The 16,613-nt window shown below is 35.1% G+C and overlaps 1 protein-coding gene across 3 annotated transcripts in view; it reads left to right on the forward strand.

Moving 5' to 3' along the window:
* Positions 1-16,613, forward strand: part of SCAPER (S-phase cyclin A associated protein in the ER) — a 539,336-nt gene that overhangs the window by 19,651 nt on the left and 503,072 nt on the right. For all 3 annotated transcript variants that reach the window (XM_028092672.2, XM_028092676.2, XM_028092674.2), the window contains exons 4-5: positions 1,945-2,015; positions 10,044-10,241. In XM_028092672.2, the coding sequence (XP_027948473.2) occupies positions 1,945-2,015; positions 10,044-10,241 (269 nt within the window). The remainder of the gene's footprint in view (positions 1-1,944; positions 2,016-10,043; positions 10,242-16,613) is intronic.

Here is a 16,613-nt window from a genome sequence, read left to right on the forward strand (position 1 = left end):
TCCTAAGATATTTTTTTTAAAAAGATTTTATTTATTTACTTGAGAGCGAGAGAGATAGCAAGAGAGCACAAGCAGGGGAGAGGGAGAAGCAGACTCCCTGCTGAGCAAGGAGCCCAATGTGGGGATGCAGGACTCAATCCCAGGACCCTGGGATCATGACCTGCGCCGAAGGCAGACACTTAACTGACTGAGCCACCCAGGCACCCCTTCCTAGATATTTTTAAGGAGCAGTTACTTTGAATCAAAAACTACCAAATAGAGGGAGAAATTAAATTTATCTTTTTAAATTTAGCTCTGTACTAGCTAAAATTTTCATAAAGAAGCTTACTATTACATTAACTTTTTTGGTAAAAAATATATATCAACATTATTTACTATAAAAGTAATAACATAAAACCTAAAAATGTCTTATGGTTGCTATGTATGATTCATATTATTTTATGAAATTTCATTTTCCCATTTTCCATGGATTATTCAGAACACAAAATAATCAGATTTATTAAAGTTGCTTCTATTCAAGGAAGGAAAGAAAATACAATGATGAATCACATATCTGTATATAACCTGATTTTGCATATAAGTACATAAAAAATTGACCAGTACAGTTGTTTTTCTTTTTTTAAGATTTTATTTATTTATTTGACAGAGAGACACAGTGAGAGAGGGAACACAAGCAGGGGGTGTGGGAGAGGGAGAAACAGGCTTCCCGCAGAGCAGGGAGCCCGATGTGGGGCTTGATTCCAGGACCCTGGGATCATGACCTGAGCTGAAGGCAGACGCGTAATGACTGAGCCACCCACGCACCCCTGGCCAGTACAATTTTCAAGCTTAATTCATGCTTGTTGCAAAATAATAGAACTGTGAGCCCAGAGAATTAGAACTTTCTGACTATCTAAATAATGATGACAAAAGAAGAATGTCAGTTTCATAATTTTTTGATAAGGATTATTTTATGTTGTTAAAACTTTGCCAATAATAGGGAAATCTTTATTTTGCTTTTTTAAAAAACAACTCGTTCTTATTTATGGCTATAATATGTACTCAGATATTTCTGAGACTAATCCTTCAATTTTTAAAAGTTGTCTTCTGTTGTTTTATTTCTGTTTTCTCTGGTACTTGTTCTAAGCTGGTTATTCTACTGGATATTCTAAAAAGCCTGCTTGTACATTGTTCTCTATAATCAAAGGATGAATAAAGGGCTCTGTAGTTGAGTGAGAGTTCTGCTTTCCTCCCTTGTAGAACAGTTGAGGGAGGCCCACTTATGTGGTGGAGAAATTGTTAGTAGGTGTTATGGCTCACTTCATTTGTACTGCTTCAGAGGTCCTGGCCCAAAATTATTTTGCTGAAAGGAAAATTATTCTGTTGTACATTATAGATAAAATTTTATTCCTATTTTGAATTGCTCTCAAAAATAGAGTGATTATAAAACAGTAGTTAGTATCTTATAAAAAAGAACAAGTGAGAAAGCTGTATTTGATGGCAAAAATACAAAGAACTGAAAACTTCTCTTTTCAAATTAAACTGTGAATTTCATAAATTAGATAAATTTGTCAAAACAAAATGCTGAGTTCTTAAATGGTAAAAAATGTATTCTTGATTTTATTGTTAAAATAAAATTTGAATTCAAAGAAGTATTTTCCAGAGCTGGTTATAAGGTGAGGAGTATCAACTAATTTGGCCTTGTTTTTAAATTGTCAGAATATCTGACTTATTTAAGAAGTTGATTTATTCCTGTTCTGAGAAAGCCATTCAATAAAATCAGTTCCTGAGACCATGGAAGTTTGTTTTTTATTTTATCTGTAGTTCATATTGACTATGTATAGATTGTACTGTTCTGTGATCTCTGGAAGGAGATTATGTGTTAGTATGCCCAAATGATTTGTATAGTTCCATTTTGTACTACCCATTTGTTGACCTTTATATATGTCTGTCCTTGCCTTGAAGGGAAATCCAAATGTCAAACTGGTGGAAAATCAAAGAGGACAATTCAAGGAACTCATAAAAATACTAAACAGGTACAGCATATACAACTTTCTGCTTATTGACTTTTAATTTCAGTGAGAAAATGTAATTTTTCAGGATTTGAATATTGTTTTGTCTTCATGTAAAAATTCAGTGTAGCATTCTTTAGTTAACAAATGTGTATATAGTACTGTGTGCCTAGCTAGTACTAAATACTTTACAAATATTAATTTATTTGCTTCTTGTAACAGTTCCTTCAGTGTAGGCATTATTATTATCTTCATCTAAAAATGAGGAAACAGAGGTAGGGAGAGGTTATATAACTTGCTAGTGAGTGACACAGTGAAGATTTGAACCCAGGTCGTCAATTTCTAGTTTATGCTCTTAACCCTTCTGCTACACATCCCGTATTTGTGAATTTTTTTATGATTTTCTTTCTTGGTATAGTATGTTTTTAGGTTGTAGAATAGTAAAAGTATTGTCTCTAAAGATTTTCAAATTGCTTTATTAAAATTTTAGAGAACACAAGCCTATTTTAAAAGTGGTTTTTAGCTTTTTAATTCATAGTTACTTTCCCTGAGCTATTCATATATATTATTTTGGTTTGATGTTATTAAATATACCAATATGCTTATACAAACCCAAAACTTCACATAAGGAAAACATTAATTGCTAATCAAAATGTCATTGTGACTTCATAAGATAATCTGGACTTCTCACCTACAATGGCATCAATGATAAAAATTTTTTTTAATTAAAAAGATAAAAAATTTTCAAAAATAAGATAACCATCTCTGTAGATCAGAAATAAAACAAACACACTGACAGGTAAGTGGAGTTAGGGACACAAACTTAATGGACAGGTCTTATGGGATAAAGGAGGCTAAGATGTCCTGATTATCAGTGGGGAAACAAATCCAGGCACATGGTATAAAATTTTGGGCTTATGCAGGGTTTTGTACTAGGAGCAAAAAAAGCTACAGTCTACCTGGGGTTATGCCCTGTGAATTGATGTCTGAAGCAGTAAAAGGAAGTGGCCCATGGTTTATGACTGGATCTGCTAGTATTCTTGATGGGTGAGAGTTTTAAGTCTCCAATAAAAGACCTGTGGAAGTGGGACCATAGTGGGCTAGATGATGGTCACCATAACAGTAGGACACATGGAGTGAGGGTGAGCAAAGTGAAGACCTAAAATACAAGAAATTCAAATTCAAAGTAAAATATCAAAGCACAGGAGGAAAATAATGTTATAAAATATAGATAACATATTCTACAAGTGAGAGAATTTACTCCTGAGGTAATGAAAAAAGGGCATTTTCCTAAAGAAGAGTTTCAAATAAATAAGCCTAATTTCCTCAAAGGAAAGAATAACTATAAACAAGAAAGAGAAATTCTGGAGTAAAACAGAGGATATTAATTTTGAACATTTATAGATAAAAGTGAACCAATTAGAAAACTTATAAATGAAAGTATTGTCAATAAAATTAAAAAAACCCATATTTAATGGAATAAATGTACTGGACAAAGAGAAAATTTGTGAATTGGAAGACACTACTGAGGAGAATTTAAAACATATTGCAGAGAACTAACGAGATGGAGAATAAAGAGAATTTAAGATTGAGAAATTCTTATGTATGCTTTTTAGGACTTTTAAAAGTAGAGTGTAAATAATGGTGGGCATTGAATATTTGGAGAAATAATGTTGAAAAATTTTCTCACTTGAGTTTTGAAGAGCTTCAGAGCAAGACTGTGGAGCTGAGCAGGGTAAATAAAAATAGATTTATATACCTAGCTACATTCTAGAGAGTCTGAAGAATGTTAAGATTAAGGAAAAAAACCTATAAAAATACCAGGATGTAAACAAACCACAGAGGAACGACAGCTTAATAGCCTTGTTTTGAACAAAGGACAATGAAGCAATATATTCGAAGTTATAAGACAAAATTACTTTTTTTAAAAAAACGCTTTCTTAATTTTATTTATTTAAGAGAGCACAGAGGGAGAGGGAGAAGCAGACTCCCCACTGAGCAGGGAGCCCGATGCGGGGCTCAATCCCAGGACCTTGAGATCATGACCTGAGCTGAAGGCAGACGCTTAACTGACTGAGCCACTCAGGCGCTCAGACAAAATTACTTTTAACTCATAATTTTATGCCCAGCCAAGTGCAAGAATGAAATAAAGCTATTTTTAGTTATTTTAAACAAAAACTAAGTGTTTGCCACCCACTGACCCTTAATGAAGGAACTACTAAAGATGAACTTCAACAAGAAGAAAAGGTAACATGGAGGAAGGAACTTGTTAAAAAGGTATCTGTAGCACGTGATATGATGAGCACTGGGTGTTATATGCAACTGATGAATTACTGAACACTACATCTGAAACTAATGATGTACTATATGTTTGCTAATTGAATTTAAAAAGGTATCTGTAAAATGTGTTTGTAAATCTCATTACCTATTGATGGTTTGAAAAAAACTCACACGATTAGATTTAGAGAAGTGGAACTATAGTTTTAGACAATATTAACATGAAGGCTGGATTGTAGGGAGTTTGGAAGGGAATTAGAGTGATAAAATCCTTGTCTTGTTTAGGAAGAAGTTTTTGTTAGAAAAATATGAATGTAAGTATGTATGATAAAAATATAAGGCTATCAACTAAAAGCAGCCATGATTTCCAAATAGAGGAATATTAGCAAATTGTATCCCACAATATTTGAAAAGAATGGTATACCATGACCATGTATGTAAATTTAATTTTACATAATGTATCCATGAGTTGTGCTTTTTGTCTTATCTAGGAAAGCCTCTCCTATCTCAAGATTATAAAGATATCTTTCTAGATAGTTTTGAATTTTTGTTTTCATATGTGGTCTTTAGTTCATCAACAGACTAAAAGAAAAATCACATTATCACTTCAAAAGGTGCAGTAAAAGCATTTGACAAAACTTGACACCCATTTATGATAAAAATTATCAATAAACTAGAAATAGAGGGAAACTTCCTCAACTTGATTAAAAAAATCTACAAAAACCCCTACAACCAATGTGATACTTAATGGTGAGAAACTGGAAGCTTTCCCCCAAGATCAGTTATAAGGCAAAGATTCCCCTATCACCACTGTTTTTCAACATTGTAATGGAAGTTCTAGCTAATGCAAAGACAAGAAATTGGAGGAATAGGTATACAGATTGGGAGGAAGAAATAAAACTGCCTTTGTCCACAGATGATACGATTATATAAGAAATCTGAAAGAATCAACAACAACAAAAAAAAACGAACTAATAATCTGTTATAGCAGGGTTGTAGGGTACAAGATTAATACACAGAAGTCAGTGGCTTTTCTATATACCAGTGGTGAACAAGGGGAACTTAAAATTAAAAACACAATACCATTTACATTACCACTCCCTCAAATTAAATACCTAGGTATGAATCTAACAATGTATGTGCAAAGATCTATATGAGAAAAACTATAAAACTCTGATGAAAGAAATCAAAGAACTAAGTAAATGGAAAGGCATTCCATGTTCATGTAGGAAAAGTGAATATTGTCAAGATGTCCTTTCTTCCCAGCTTGATGTGTAGGTTCAATACAATTCTGATGAATTATTGTATAGATATTGACAAACTGATTCTAAACTGTATGGAGAGGCAAAAGACCCAGAATAGCCAATGAAATATTGAAGAAGAACAAAGTTGGAGGACTGACACTAGCCAACTTTTAGACTTATTGTAAAGCTATAGTAATGAAGGCAGTGTGGCATTGGCAAAACAATAAATAGATGATGGAAGAGAAGAGAAAGCCTAGAAATAGACCCACGTAAGTAATCAGCTACTCTTTGACAGAGGAGCAAAGGTGATACAATGGAGCAAAGGAAATTTTTTTCAACAAATTGTGCTGGAACAATTGGACATCCATACATACACACAAAAAAAGAATTTAGACAGGTACCTTGTGAAGGGTATAAACCCTTCACAAAATTAAACTCAAAGAGGGATCATAGACCTAAATGTGAAAGCAAAAAGTATGACATTTCTGATGATAACATAGAAAACCTAAATGACCTTGGGTATGGTGATGACTTTTTAGATATAATACCAAAATTGTGATCCGTGAAGAAATCATTGGTAAGCTAGATTTCATTAAAATTAAAAACTCTGCTCTGCAAAAGACAATGTCAAAAGAATGAGAAGACAGGCCACAGACTAGGAGAAAATACTTGCAAAACACATACCTGATAAGGGACTGTTACCAAAATATACAAAGAACTCTTAAAATTCAACAATAAGTTACAGTGTTATATTAGTTTTAGGTGTACTATATAGTGATTCAACACTGTATGTTAACTGTACTAGAATGAAAATAATAATAAAAAAACCTCAACAGTAAGAGAACAAGCAACCTGATTAAAAAACAGGCCAAAGTTCTTAACAGACACCTTACCAGAGAGGATATACAGATGGCAAATAAGCATATGAAAAGATGCTCTATATCACTTGGCATCAGAGAAATGCAAATTAAAGCAACAATGAGATATTACTACATATCCATTAGAATGGCCAAAATTGGGAATATTGACAACACCAAATGGTGGTAAGGATGTGAAGCTACAGGAACTCTCATTCATTGCTGGTGGGAATGCACAATGGTACAGCCACTTGGCAGTTTATAAATTGCCAGTTTATAGAGTCATATAAAACTAAACATACTCTTAACATATAATCCAGCAGTCATGCTCCTTGGTATGAGTTGAAAACACATCCTCACAAAAACCTGCACCTGGATATTTATGGCAGCTTTATTCACAATTGTCAAAACTTGGAAGCAACCAAGATGTCCTTCAGTAGGTGAATGGATACATAAACTAGTACATCCAGACAATGGACTGCTTCTCCCTCTCCCACTCGCCCTGATTGTGTTCCCTCTCTTGCTTTGTCTCTATCTGTCAAATAAATAAATAAAATCTTTAAAAAAATAAAAGAGCTATCAAGCTATAAAAAGACATGGAGGAACCTTAAATGCATTATACTAAGTGAAAAAAGCCAACCTCAAAAGGCTACATACTGTTTCCAACTATACGGCATTCTGGAAAGGCAAAACTATGGAGACGGTAAAAAGGTCAGTGGTTGCCAGATGTTCGGGGGTAGGGATAGGGAGGAGAGAATGGGCAGAGCACGGAAGATTCTTAGTACAATGACAATACTATGTATAATACCATGATGATGGATACATGTCATTATACATTTGTCCAAACCCATAAAATGAACAACACCTAGAGTAAACTATAAAGTAAACTCTGAACTTTGGATGATTATGATGTGTCGCTGTTGGTACATCAAGAAAATATGTGTTCAATTTTATGTGCCCGTGCATTTTTCTGCAAATAGGTTCATAAGCATTGTTATATTCTCAAGGGAAGTCAGTGAGTCCTTCTGACAGAGATGAGTCAGAAATCTCAATTTCTTCCTTCCTCTTTCCCTTTACTTTTTCTCTTTCTCTCAAAAGTCATTGAAAAAAACAATATAACATCATGGAATTCAGTTGTGTCTAACTTTTCCCACAAATTTAGATTGCTTTGTCTTCTTGAGTATCTTGGAAATAGTAGTAAGCTGTAGTAATGGGATAGTTACTTGATTTTTAATCTTGGCTTTATCACTTAGTGTGAGACCTTGGGTTCATTACTTAATTTAGCTAAACTTCAGTTTTCTCTTCTGTAAAATGGAGATAATAATGTTACCTATGATACAAAATTGCTTCAAAGATTAAATGAAGTTTAACTGTATGGAAAGCACTTAGCACAGTGCCTGGCACCTGGCAAGTGTGCCATGAATGTTAGATGCTGCTGCAATTACTATTATCACTGCTATTATTTTTATCAGTGGTAAGTAAGAGCCCTATACTTTGGAACTCTATACTGACTTAACCTCTGCAATTTTATTTGCCTGTTCTTTCACAAATTTGGCAGTTTTGCCATTAGTTCACATTTTTTTCTATGAGCATATTTCTTCTCCTCTTTATCTTTCCCACTATAATCATACCTAACATTATTTGCGTATTAATTGTGTGCTTGGTGCTATGTGAAATGCTTTATGAACATGGGAGCAGAAGTTGAAAGACTAGGTTCTGGTCCTAGTTCCATCACTCAACCTTTTGACTTGCTACGAAATTCAATCTTTCTGAACCTCAGTTTTATCATCTACAAATGGGAATAATAATATTTGTCTTGTCTTTAGTTTGTTGTAATGATTAAATGAGATAATGTATTCAAAATTCCTTCATAAAATATAAATATGTATGCAAGTATTTGCCATTTTGGCAAAGTTAAATATCAAATTTGTGTAGCACATTGCCTTTCAGATGGAATTATGTAACTGTAGTTTTTGTCTTACTGGCATCTTTCTTTGTAAAAGCTTCACATAGAGCAATCACAAAGAATAGAAAAATTTTAACCTGGAAGCAGTGGTGCCTATTTTACATTGTAAGAAAGGATGGTAAAATATTTGATGCATGATAAGGTACATACAAAAAGGGGTGAAAATGAGTGAAAGTCCTTTGAGAATTCCGTTAAGACCAGAGTCTAAATTCACAGGAATTTACTAGCCCTTTGCTGATTGATGTAGAAAAACTTCATGAAGGAGGTATAGTTTGGGAAACTTCTCAAGTTAATTTTAACTTTGGTTGGTGTCTAGGAAGAGTAATGAGGTAGTCTGGAATATCTGGTCAAGCGCTGGTGGCACAGGCCTGAGGCAGTATAATGGTAAGCTTGGCAGTGTTATTGTAGAGCTGTAATGGGAAGGTGTTCTCCTGTGGCTAGATGATCTTTGACAAATGAGTTATTAGCCTTGGAGCCTGTTTCCTAAACTGTAAAGTGGAGCTAATAATACATACTTTAAAGATTGTGTGAAGGTGGTTAGAAGATTATGTGAAGTTGATTTATGATCTGTAATCCTGTAAAATTGCTAATTGTTGTCACAGTTATCAGGAGAGTGGACAGAATTAAGCTTTACTTCAGGATAGATGCTAGTTGAATGGGATTTTGAATTTGGTTTAATCCAAGGAGGGGATATTTGCCATAATAAAATTATTTACACTAAGGCTGGAAAGAACTTGGAGAGCAATTGAGGCAAAGGTTTTATGGATTGTTGACATTATTTTAAATTTTATTGCTTGAGTATTGAGAATTAGGGCTTGGACCATGGCTAACCCATAAAATACTTGCTAATTTTCGTTTGTGAAATCTGGCAACCCTAGTCTGGATGGGGCACTGTGGAGGGAGGACAAGTAACTCCATCTCAGCCTCTCAAGCGTGTATAGTATCTGTGTGTGTACATGTGTTTTGTCTGCTTCCTTTTTGCTGGTAAAGATTCTATATAAATCAGTGATTGGCTATAAAAGATTTATGAAGTTTAGGAATCACTTATATTGAAGGCCAAAGCCTAAAACAAAGCAGGAGGGTATTAGCCTCTATTTCAGATACTCTCCACTCTGGGGCTCTTCTATGAAAAAGAAAAGCAAGCAAACAGGAATGATACACACACATACAAAACAACCCAAAGAAACCTGGTATTGTGTGTTGCTCTAACTGTAGTAGAGGTTTAGTATTTATTTATTTATTCAGTTTAAGTAGCCACAGAGAGATAAGCAACTCTTTCGTACTTCTAGTGAGAAGCTTCAGGTTTGCATTTTGAATTTCAGTGTTTATGTAAATTACATGCTTTTTGGTGGAATGATTCTGTGGTACAGTCTGTAAAACTATAGAATGTAATCTTTATTTTCAAAGTTTCTCTGTGCAACTGAGGAAAGAATGGGTCCTTTAGTGGTCCTTTTTGACTTAAAGGTCTATTCACTGTTGAAGCCATGCTAATCTTCAGTAAGACATGTCTGAAATAAAAAATGACCTTACAAACCTGATGCTTTTTTAAGATGAGAAGCTTTGTTTTGATAAATTCAGTGTGATATAAGATAAAAAGAAGAATGTTTCGTTTTTAAGTATTTATTTTGAAAAATGTGCTTTATAAAAAAATCCAATCCCTGGAGGCTTTTAAGAAATATTTTTTTTATGTTTTGTTTTATTTCACCAGAATGCTGCAGTAGACTGTAAAATAACATCATCTACAACTGGAGATAAACACTTTGATAAAAGTCCCACTAAAACAAGGCATCCTCGGAAAATTGATCTAAGAGCTAGATACTGGGCATTTCTTTTTGACAATCTTCGCCGAGCAGTAGATGAAATCTATGAAACTTGTGAATCAGATCAGAGTGTGGTAGAATGTAAGGTAAGGTTTGCTTTGAGACTTTGTAATCCATTTAAAGCCAAATTCTCCCATTTTTATTATACCTGACCATATCATTTAACATTGGTATGCAATACTGTATTATTAACTGTAGTCACCATGCTGTACATTAGATCCCTACAACTTACTCATCTTATAACTGAAAGTTTGTACCCTTTGACCAACATCTATCTTCCCCACTCCTTGGAACCACTGTTCTACCCTTCAGGTTTTTTTGGTTTTGATTTTTTGAATACTCTTGTTTTTTGCATTATCTAATTATATAATATTCAAGATTTGGTACATAGTCCTGGGCAAGAAATCATAAGATGAATATGCACACACACCCCCATGATACACAAAATTATTTTAAAAATCTCTCCTATCTGCACTGTCCAGTACTGTAGGTGGCACTAGTGAGATTTTGACATTCTTTGGTTTCATGTTTAATGTCTTTAATTGGACATTGCCCCCTTTCTGCTGAAATACTTATCACTCTTCTAATTCACTGTGGTCAGGGAAAAGTGAGATTGATAGCTAACCCTAAACAGTCCTGGGTGGGATTGGGATGTCATTGTAAGGTGTATTTTCTAATTTCAGATAACCTTGTGTTTGTAATAGGATATTAGATACGTAGTACAATCTGTCTCTGAAAATACACTAAAAAGCCTGGTCTTTTAGAAAATAGAAACTATATACTATATTACTTTATACTGAACAAAATTATTTTGAGAAAAACCAGAGTGATACATCTTCAGAGAAATATTACACAGCTTGTGTTTCTACAGTGAACAGGACTGAAAACCCTGGCATTCAGTATTTAACCTATGAAATATATGAAGGGTCAAAGAAAAGTTATGTGTTGAAACAGCAGCTGTGTCTCCTCTAAAATTGGAAACAGCCAAAATAGGTTTTCGAATAGCCTAAAAATATGATTGATCAGATGTGGATTTCAGAATGAACTGTAATTGAAATCCTCCAAATTTATAGTTTGGTTGTCACAATTAATATTGTTACTATCACCATGTAAAACTTTTTACATTTTAAGAAAATAAGTTTAAACAAAATCATAAGCTTGGAGTTTAATGAATCAGCATGTTGTCATAGAAAACACTACTGACCTTAATTTTAGATTATAGTTTCTTTTATAAAAAAATGAGCATATGGGCCTAGATAATTTCTAAGTTAGCCATACAGATCAGTTAGATCAGAGATTCTTTGATTTTTGTAATTAAAAATAACAAAAAGTTGACTGAAGAAATAAAATTTGTTTATAAAATACGTACTTCTTTACAGAAGTGAATTTGACCAATTGCAATCATGTTTCTGTGATGAGCAGAGACCCTTGTACCTGTCTGAATTTCTGGCTCTCTCATCCATCTACCAAAGCTTTCTTGGTGAAAATTCAGTAATAATAGATTTTTTTTTTAATGCAAGTTGTAGATTACAAAAATGGAGAACATTTTGACAAAGGGAGAGTAGTAGAGATGTGTTCTTTATTTTTTGTACTGTTCTGAGATGCTCAAAGGCTATGCCGAGAAATAAAATGAGAGCTTAAAAGTTATTTTTTTTATAAGATTTTTATTTTTAAGTAATCTCTGTACCCAACGTTGGGCTCAGACTCACAACACTGAGATCAAGAGTTGCATGCTCTTCCGACTGAGCCAGCTAGGTGCTGCTTAAAGTTATTTTCATACCCAACTCTGCTTCTTTCTCCACCCAGGACATATAGGTACTGATGTAAAAAGATATAGTTTAACATTTGGTCTAAACATATGCTGGGTATATGATAACTAGAATTCTTTTTTTATTTTTGTCTTGCTCTGTTTTCACTATAAAAACAATCATCCCTTATCTCATTTGATCAGTATCTCTGTGAGATCCAAAACCCAGAGGGTTTTCCTCACTGTCCAGGTAGATTGAACCCTTGTTTTGTGGATGCACTGACAAGATTTATCCCTATTTGTAGTTTTTGTGTTTTAGTCTTGTTACGTCATCACAATTCAGTTGTTTGTCTCATGTGTAAAATGCAGTTAATAACATCTGTATTATGTAATTCACATGCTAAGTATAGCATGATATGGAAAGTATCTTTTTTATTTCAGCTAGGATTATTGACCAGAGCCCTGCTCTATAATCAGAAGAGCCTAAATTTCTAGTTGTGTTTTTTTTTGTTTGTTTGTTATTTAGTTTTCAAACTAAATAACAACTTTCAAACTTTCAAACTGTTATGCCTCTTCACTGCATGAATTACTACAAACTGACATTCAGGCAAAACTGTACTCTAACCATCAGCCACTGCATTTCCCCTTCTCCTTTATAAAGAGATGGGCTAGAGGATGGGTGAAGGCCTTTTGGAGAGTACCCAGTTAATGAAGGTAGCCATCCCCTCAACTTGTTCTCACAAAAGTTTGAGGTGGGGTTTGAATTTCTTGTAAAGTTTGTGAGTGTGGCTGCAAGAATGAGAGACTGGCTTCTTATTCTCTGGCTGGATCTTTGCTGTGCTGATTGATTTTGATGCCTTTGGAATGTGTCCAGCGAGTTTGCGGGATAGCATGATGGGTACAGATTGTACTTTCTTTTCCTTGTTTCCCATTTTAACCCAGGGGAAACTGGATGTGTGGATCTGGAATATTGGCTATAGAAGCTGGTGTATACATTTGCTTTAGAGATTTCATAACACAATAGGCTTGCTGGAGTACCTCATGGGTAGTATGCCTTGGAAGGAGATGGGATGTGAGTTCTCAGTAATCAGGTAAAGTGGAACCCCAGTGAGTCTCGTGATTTATGTGAAGGAAAAAGTGTGGACATGGGTGAAGATGTTGGAGTCATAGGGGCTTTCTATGGGGGCACTTGATTAGATGAGAATATGCAAAACAGTGGTGGAGTTGGGACAGTTACTACTGGGGCAGAGGGAGCCAGGGTGAACCTGAACACTGCTTAGAGAACCACATATGCTACCTGTGCAGAAATCACCATGTACTGCAGAGATCAGTAGAGACCACTGACCTCAGATTGAGTCAGAGAAAGATTAGGGATATATTTCTGCTTGGCAGCACTTGAATCTCTTGGCAGTCAGGATCACTGGAGAAGGACAGGCTGATGACTGTAGCAGACCCATCACTAATATCTGGTGAACTCTTGTAAGTTGAATATTGCTCTGTTCCCACAGCTGCTACATATGGCAAAAGATAGAAGCTTGTGAATATAGGAGAGTGAGAAGAGGAGTACAGGGAAAGAAGAGGGGACCCAGTGAGAACAAGCCATGCCCTTCTCCACCACAGGCATCTGCTAAAAGTAATGTAATTCTCACTTGTGCTTAATAGGCAGGTTATCTATAGATGGGGTTTTAAAACCTTTGATAATTGAATATAACTGAAAAATTGTAGAATTTCACTGAGCATACTCAGCAGGTTCATACTCAACTTAGTATTCAACTATGGTTACAGGGGAAAAACATAAAAGTATTCTTTGTTTATATCTCAGTGAGTTGAGATTTCTCAGTTCAACAAATAAGGATCAAAGTGAGATGTGAGAAAATGTTTTTTGAAAGGTGTGACATGGAGGTCTGAGTCCAAAATGGTGGAGAAGTAGGAGACCTTAGTTTCGTCTGGACCTAGGAATTCAGCTGGATAGCTATTAAATCATTCTGAACACCTGCAAACTCAACTAGAGATCTAAGAAAACAATAGCTGCAACTCTACAAATAGAAAAGCTACTCCTTTCTGGAAGAATGACAAGATGGAAAAACTCACCTCACAAAAGAGAACAAGAGGCAGTATTGACTGCCAGGGACCTAATCAGTATGGACATAAGTAAGATGTCAGAACTAAAGTTCAGAATAACGATTATAAAGATATCAGATGAGCTTGGAAAAAGCATAAAAAACACTAGAGAATCCCTTTCTGAAGAAATAAAAGAACTAAAAACTAACCAAGTTGAAATCAAAAAGGCTATTAATGAGGTGCAATAAAAAATGGAGGCTCTAAGTGCTAGGATAAATGAGGCAGAAGAGAGAATTAATGATATAGAAAACCAAATAATGGAGAAAAAAGCGGAGAAGAAGAAAGATAAACAACTATTGGATCACGAGGGGAGAATTCGAGAGATAAGTGATACCATAAAGCAAAATGATAGAATAATTGGGATCCCAGAAGAAGAGGAAAGTGGGGGCAGAAGGTATATTGGAGCAAATTATAGTGGAGAACTTCCCTAATCTGGGGAAGGAAACAGGCATTCAAGTCCAGGAGGCACAGAGAAACCCCCTCAAAATCAATAAAAATAGGTCAACACCCCGACATATAATAGTGAAACTTGAAAATCTCAGAGACAAAGAGAAAATCCTGGGAAAGCAGCTTGGGACAAGAGGTCTGTAACCTAAAAGGGTAGAAACATTAGATTGGCAGCAGACCTATCCACAGAGACCTGGCAGGCTGGAAAGTACAGGCATGATATATTCAGGGTGCTAAATAAGAAAAATATGCAGCCAAGAATACTTTATCCAGCTAGCATGTCATTCAGAATGGACAGATTAAAAAAAAAAAAAAAAACTTCCAAGACAAACAGAAACTAAAAGAATATGTGATCACTAAACCAGCCCTACAAGAAGTATTAAAGGAGATCCTTTAAGCAGAGAGAGAACCCAAAAGTAACATAAACCAAAAAGGAACAGAGACAATATGCGGAAACAGTGACTGTACAGGTAATAGGCACTAAATTCATATCTTTCAATAATTATTCTGAATGTAAATGGGCTAAATGCCCCAATCAAAAGACATACAGTATCAGATTGGATAAAAAAGCAAGACCCATTGATATGCTGTCTGCAAAAGACTCATTTTAGACCCAAAGACACCTCCAGATTGAAAGTGAGGGGGTGGAAAATCATTTATCATGCTAATGGACATCAAAAGAAAGCTGGAGTGGCAATCCTTATATCAGACAAATTAGATTTTAAACCAAAGACTAATAAGAGATGAGGAAGGACACTATATTATAATTAAAGGGTTTATCCAACAACAATATCTAACAGTTGTAAATATTTATATCCCTAACATGGGAACAGCAAATTATATAAACCAATTAATAACAAAATTAAAGAAACACATTGATAACGATACAATAATAGTAGGGGACTTTAATATACCACTCAGTGCAATAGACAGATTATCTAAGCAGACAATCAACAAGGAAACAAGGGCTTTGAATGACACACTGGACCAGATGGACTTCACAGATATATTAAGAGCATTCCATCCTAAAGTAACAGAATACACATTCTTCTCAAGTGCACATGGAACACTCTCCAGAATAGATCACATATTGGGTCGTAAATCAGGTCTGAACTGGTACCAAAAGACTGGGATCGTTCCCTGCATATTTTCAGACCACAGTGCTTTGAAACTGGAACTCAATCACAAGAGGAAATTTGGAAAGAACTCAAATACATGGAGGCTAAAGAGCATCCTACTAAATAATGATTGGGTCAACAGCAATTGCAATACTGGGTATTTACCCCAAAGATACAAATGTAGTGATCCAAAGGGGTACATGCACCTTGATGTTTATAGCAGCAATATCCACAATAGCCAAACTATGGAAAGAGCCAAGATGTCCATCGACAGATGAATGGATAAAGAAGATGTGGTGTATGTGTACACACACACACACACACACACACACACACACACACACACACACACACACTGGAATATTATGCAGCCATCAAAAGGAATGAAATCTTGCCATTTTCAACGACATGGATGGAACTGGAGGGTATTATGCTGAGCGAAATAAGTCATCAGAGAAATACATGTATCATATGATCTCACTGATATGAGGAATTCTTAATCTCAGGAAACAAACTGAGGGCTGCTGGAGTGGTTGGGTGATAGACATTGGGGAGGGTATGTGCTATGGTGAGCACTGTGAATTGTGTAAGACTGTTGAATACAGACCTATACCTCTGAAACAAATAATACATTATATGTTTAAAAAAAGAAGAAGATAGTAGGAAGGGGAAATTGGAGGGGGAGACGAACCATGAGAGACTATGGACTCTGAGAAACAAACTGAGAGTTCTAGAGGAGAGGGGGGTGGGGGGATGCGTTAGCCTGGTGATGGGTATTAAAGAGGGCATGTACTGCATGGAGCACTGGGTGTTATACGCAAACAATGAATCATGGAACACTACATCAAAAACTAATGAAGTAATGTATGGTGATTAACATAACATAATAAAAAAAGAATGGGTCAAGCAGGAAATTAAAGAAGAATTTAAAAAATTCATGGAAACAAATGAAAATGAAAACACAGCTGTTCAAAAACCTTTGGGATGCTGTCCAAAGAGGGAAGTGTAATGTAACACAAGCCTTT

This window comes from Eumetopias jubatus, unplaced genomic scaffold (genome assembly GCF_037043125.1).
Source record: "Eumetopias jubatus isolate StellerSeaLion01/CBP00866 unplaced genomic scaffold, mEumJub1_p1.0 scaffold_7, whole genome shotgun sequence".
Taxonomy (NCBI): domain Eukaryota; kingdom Metazoa; phylum Chordata; class Mammalia; order Carnivora; family Otariidae; genus Eumetopias; species Eumetopias jubatus.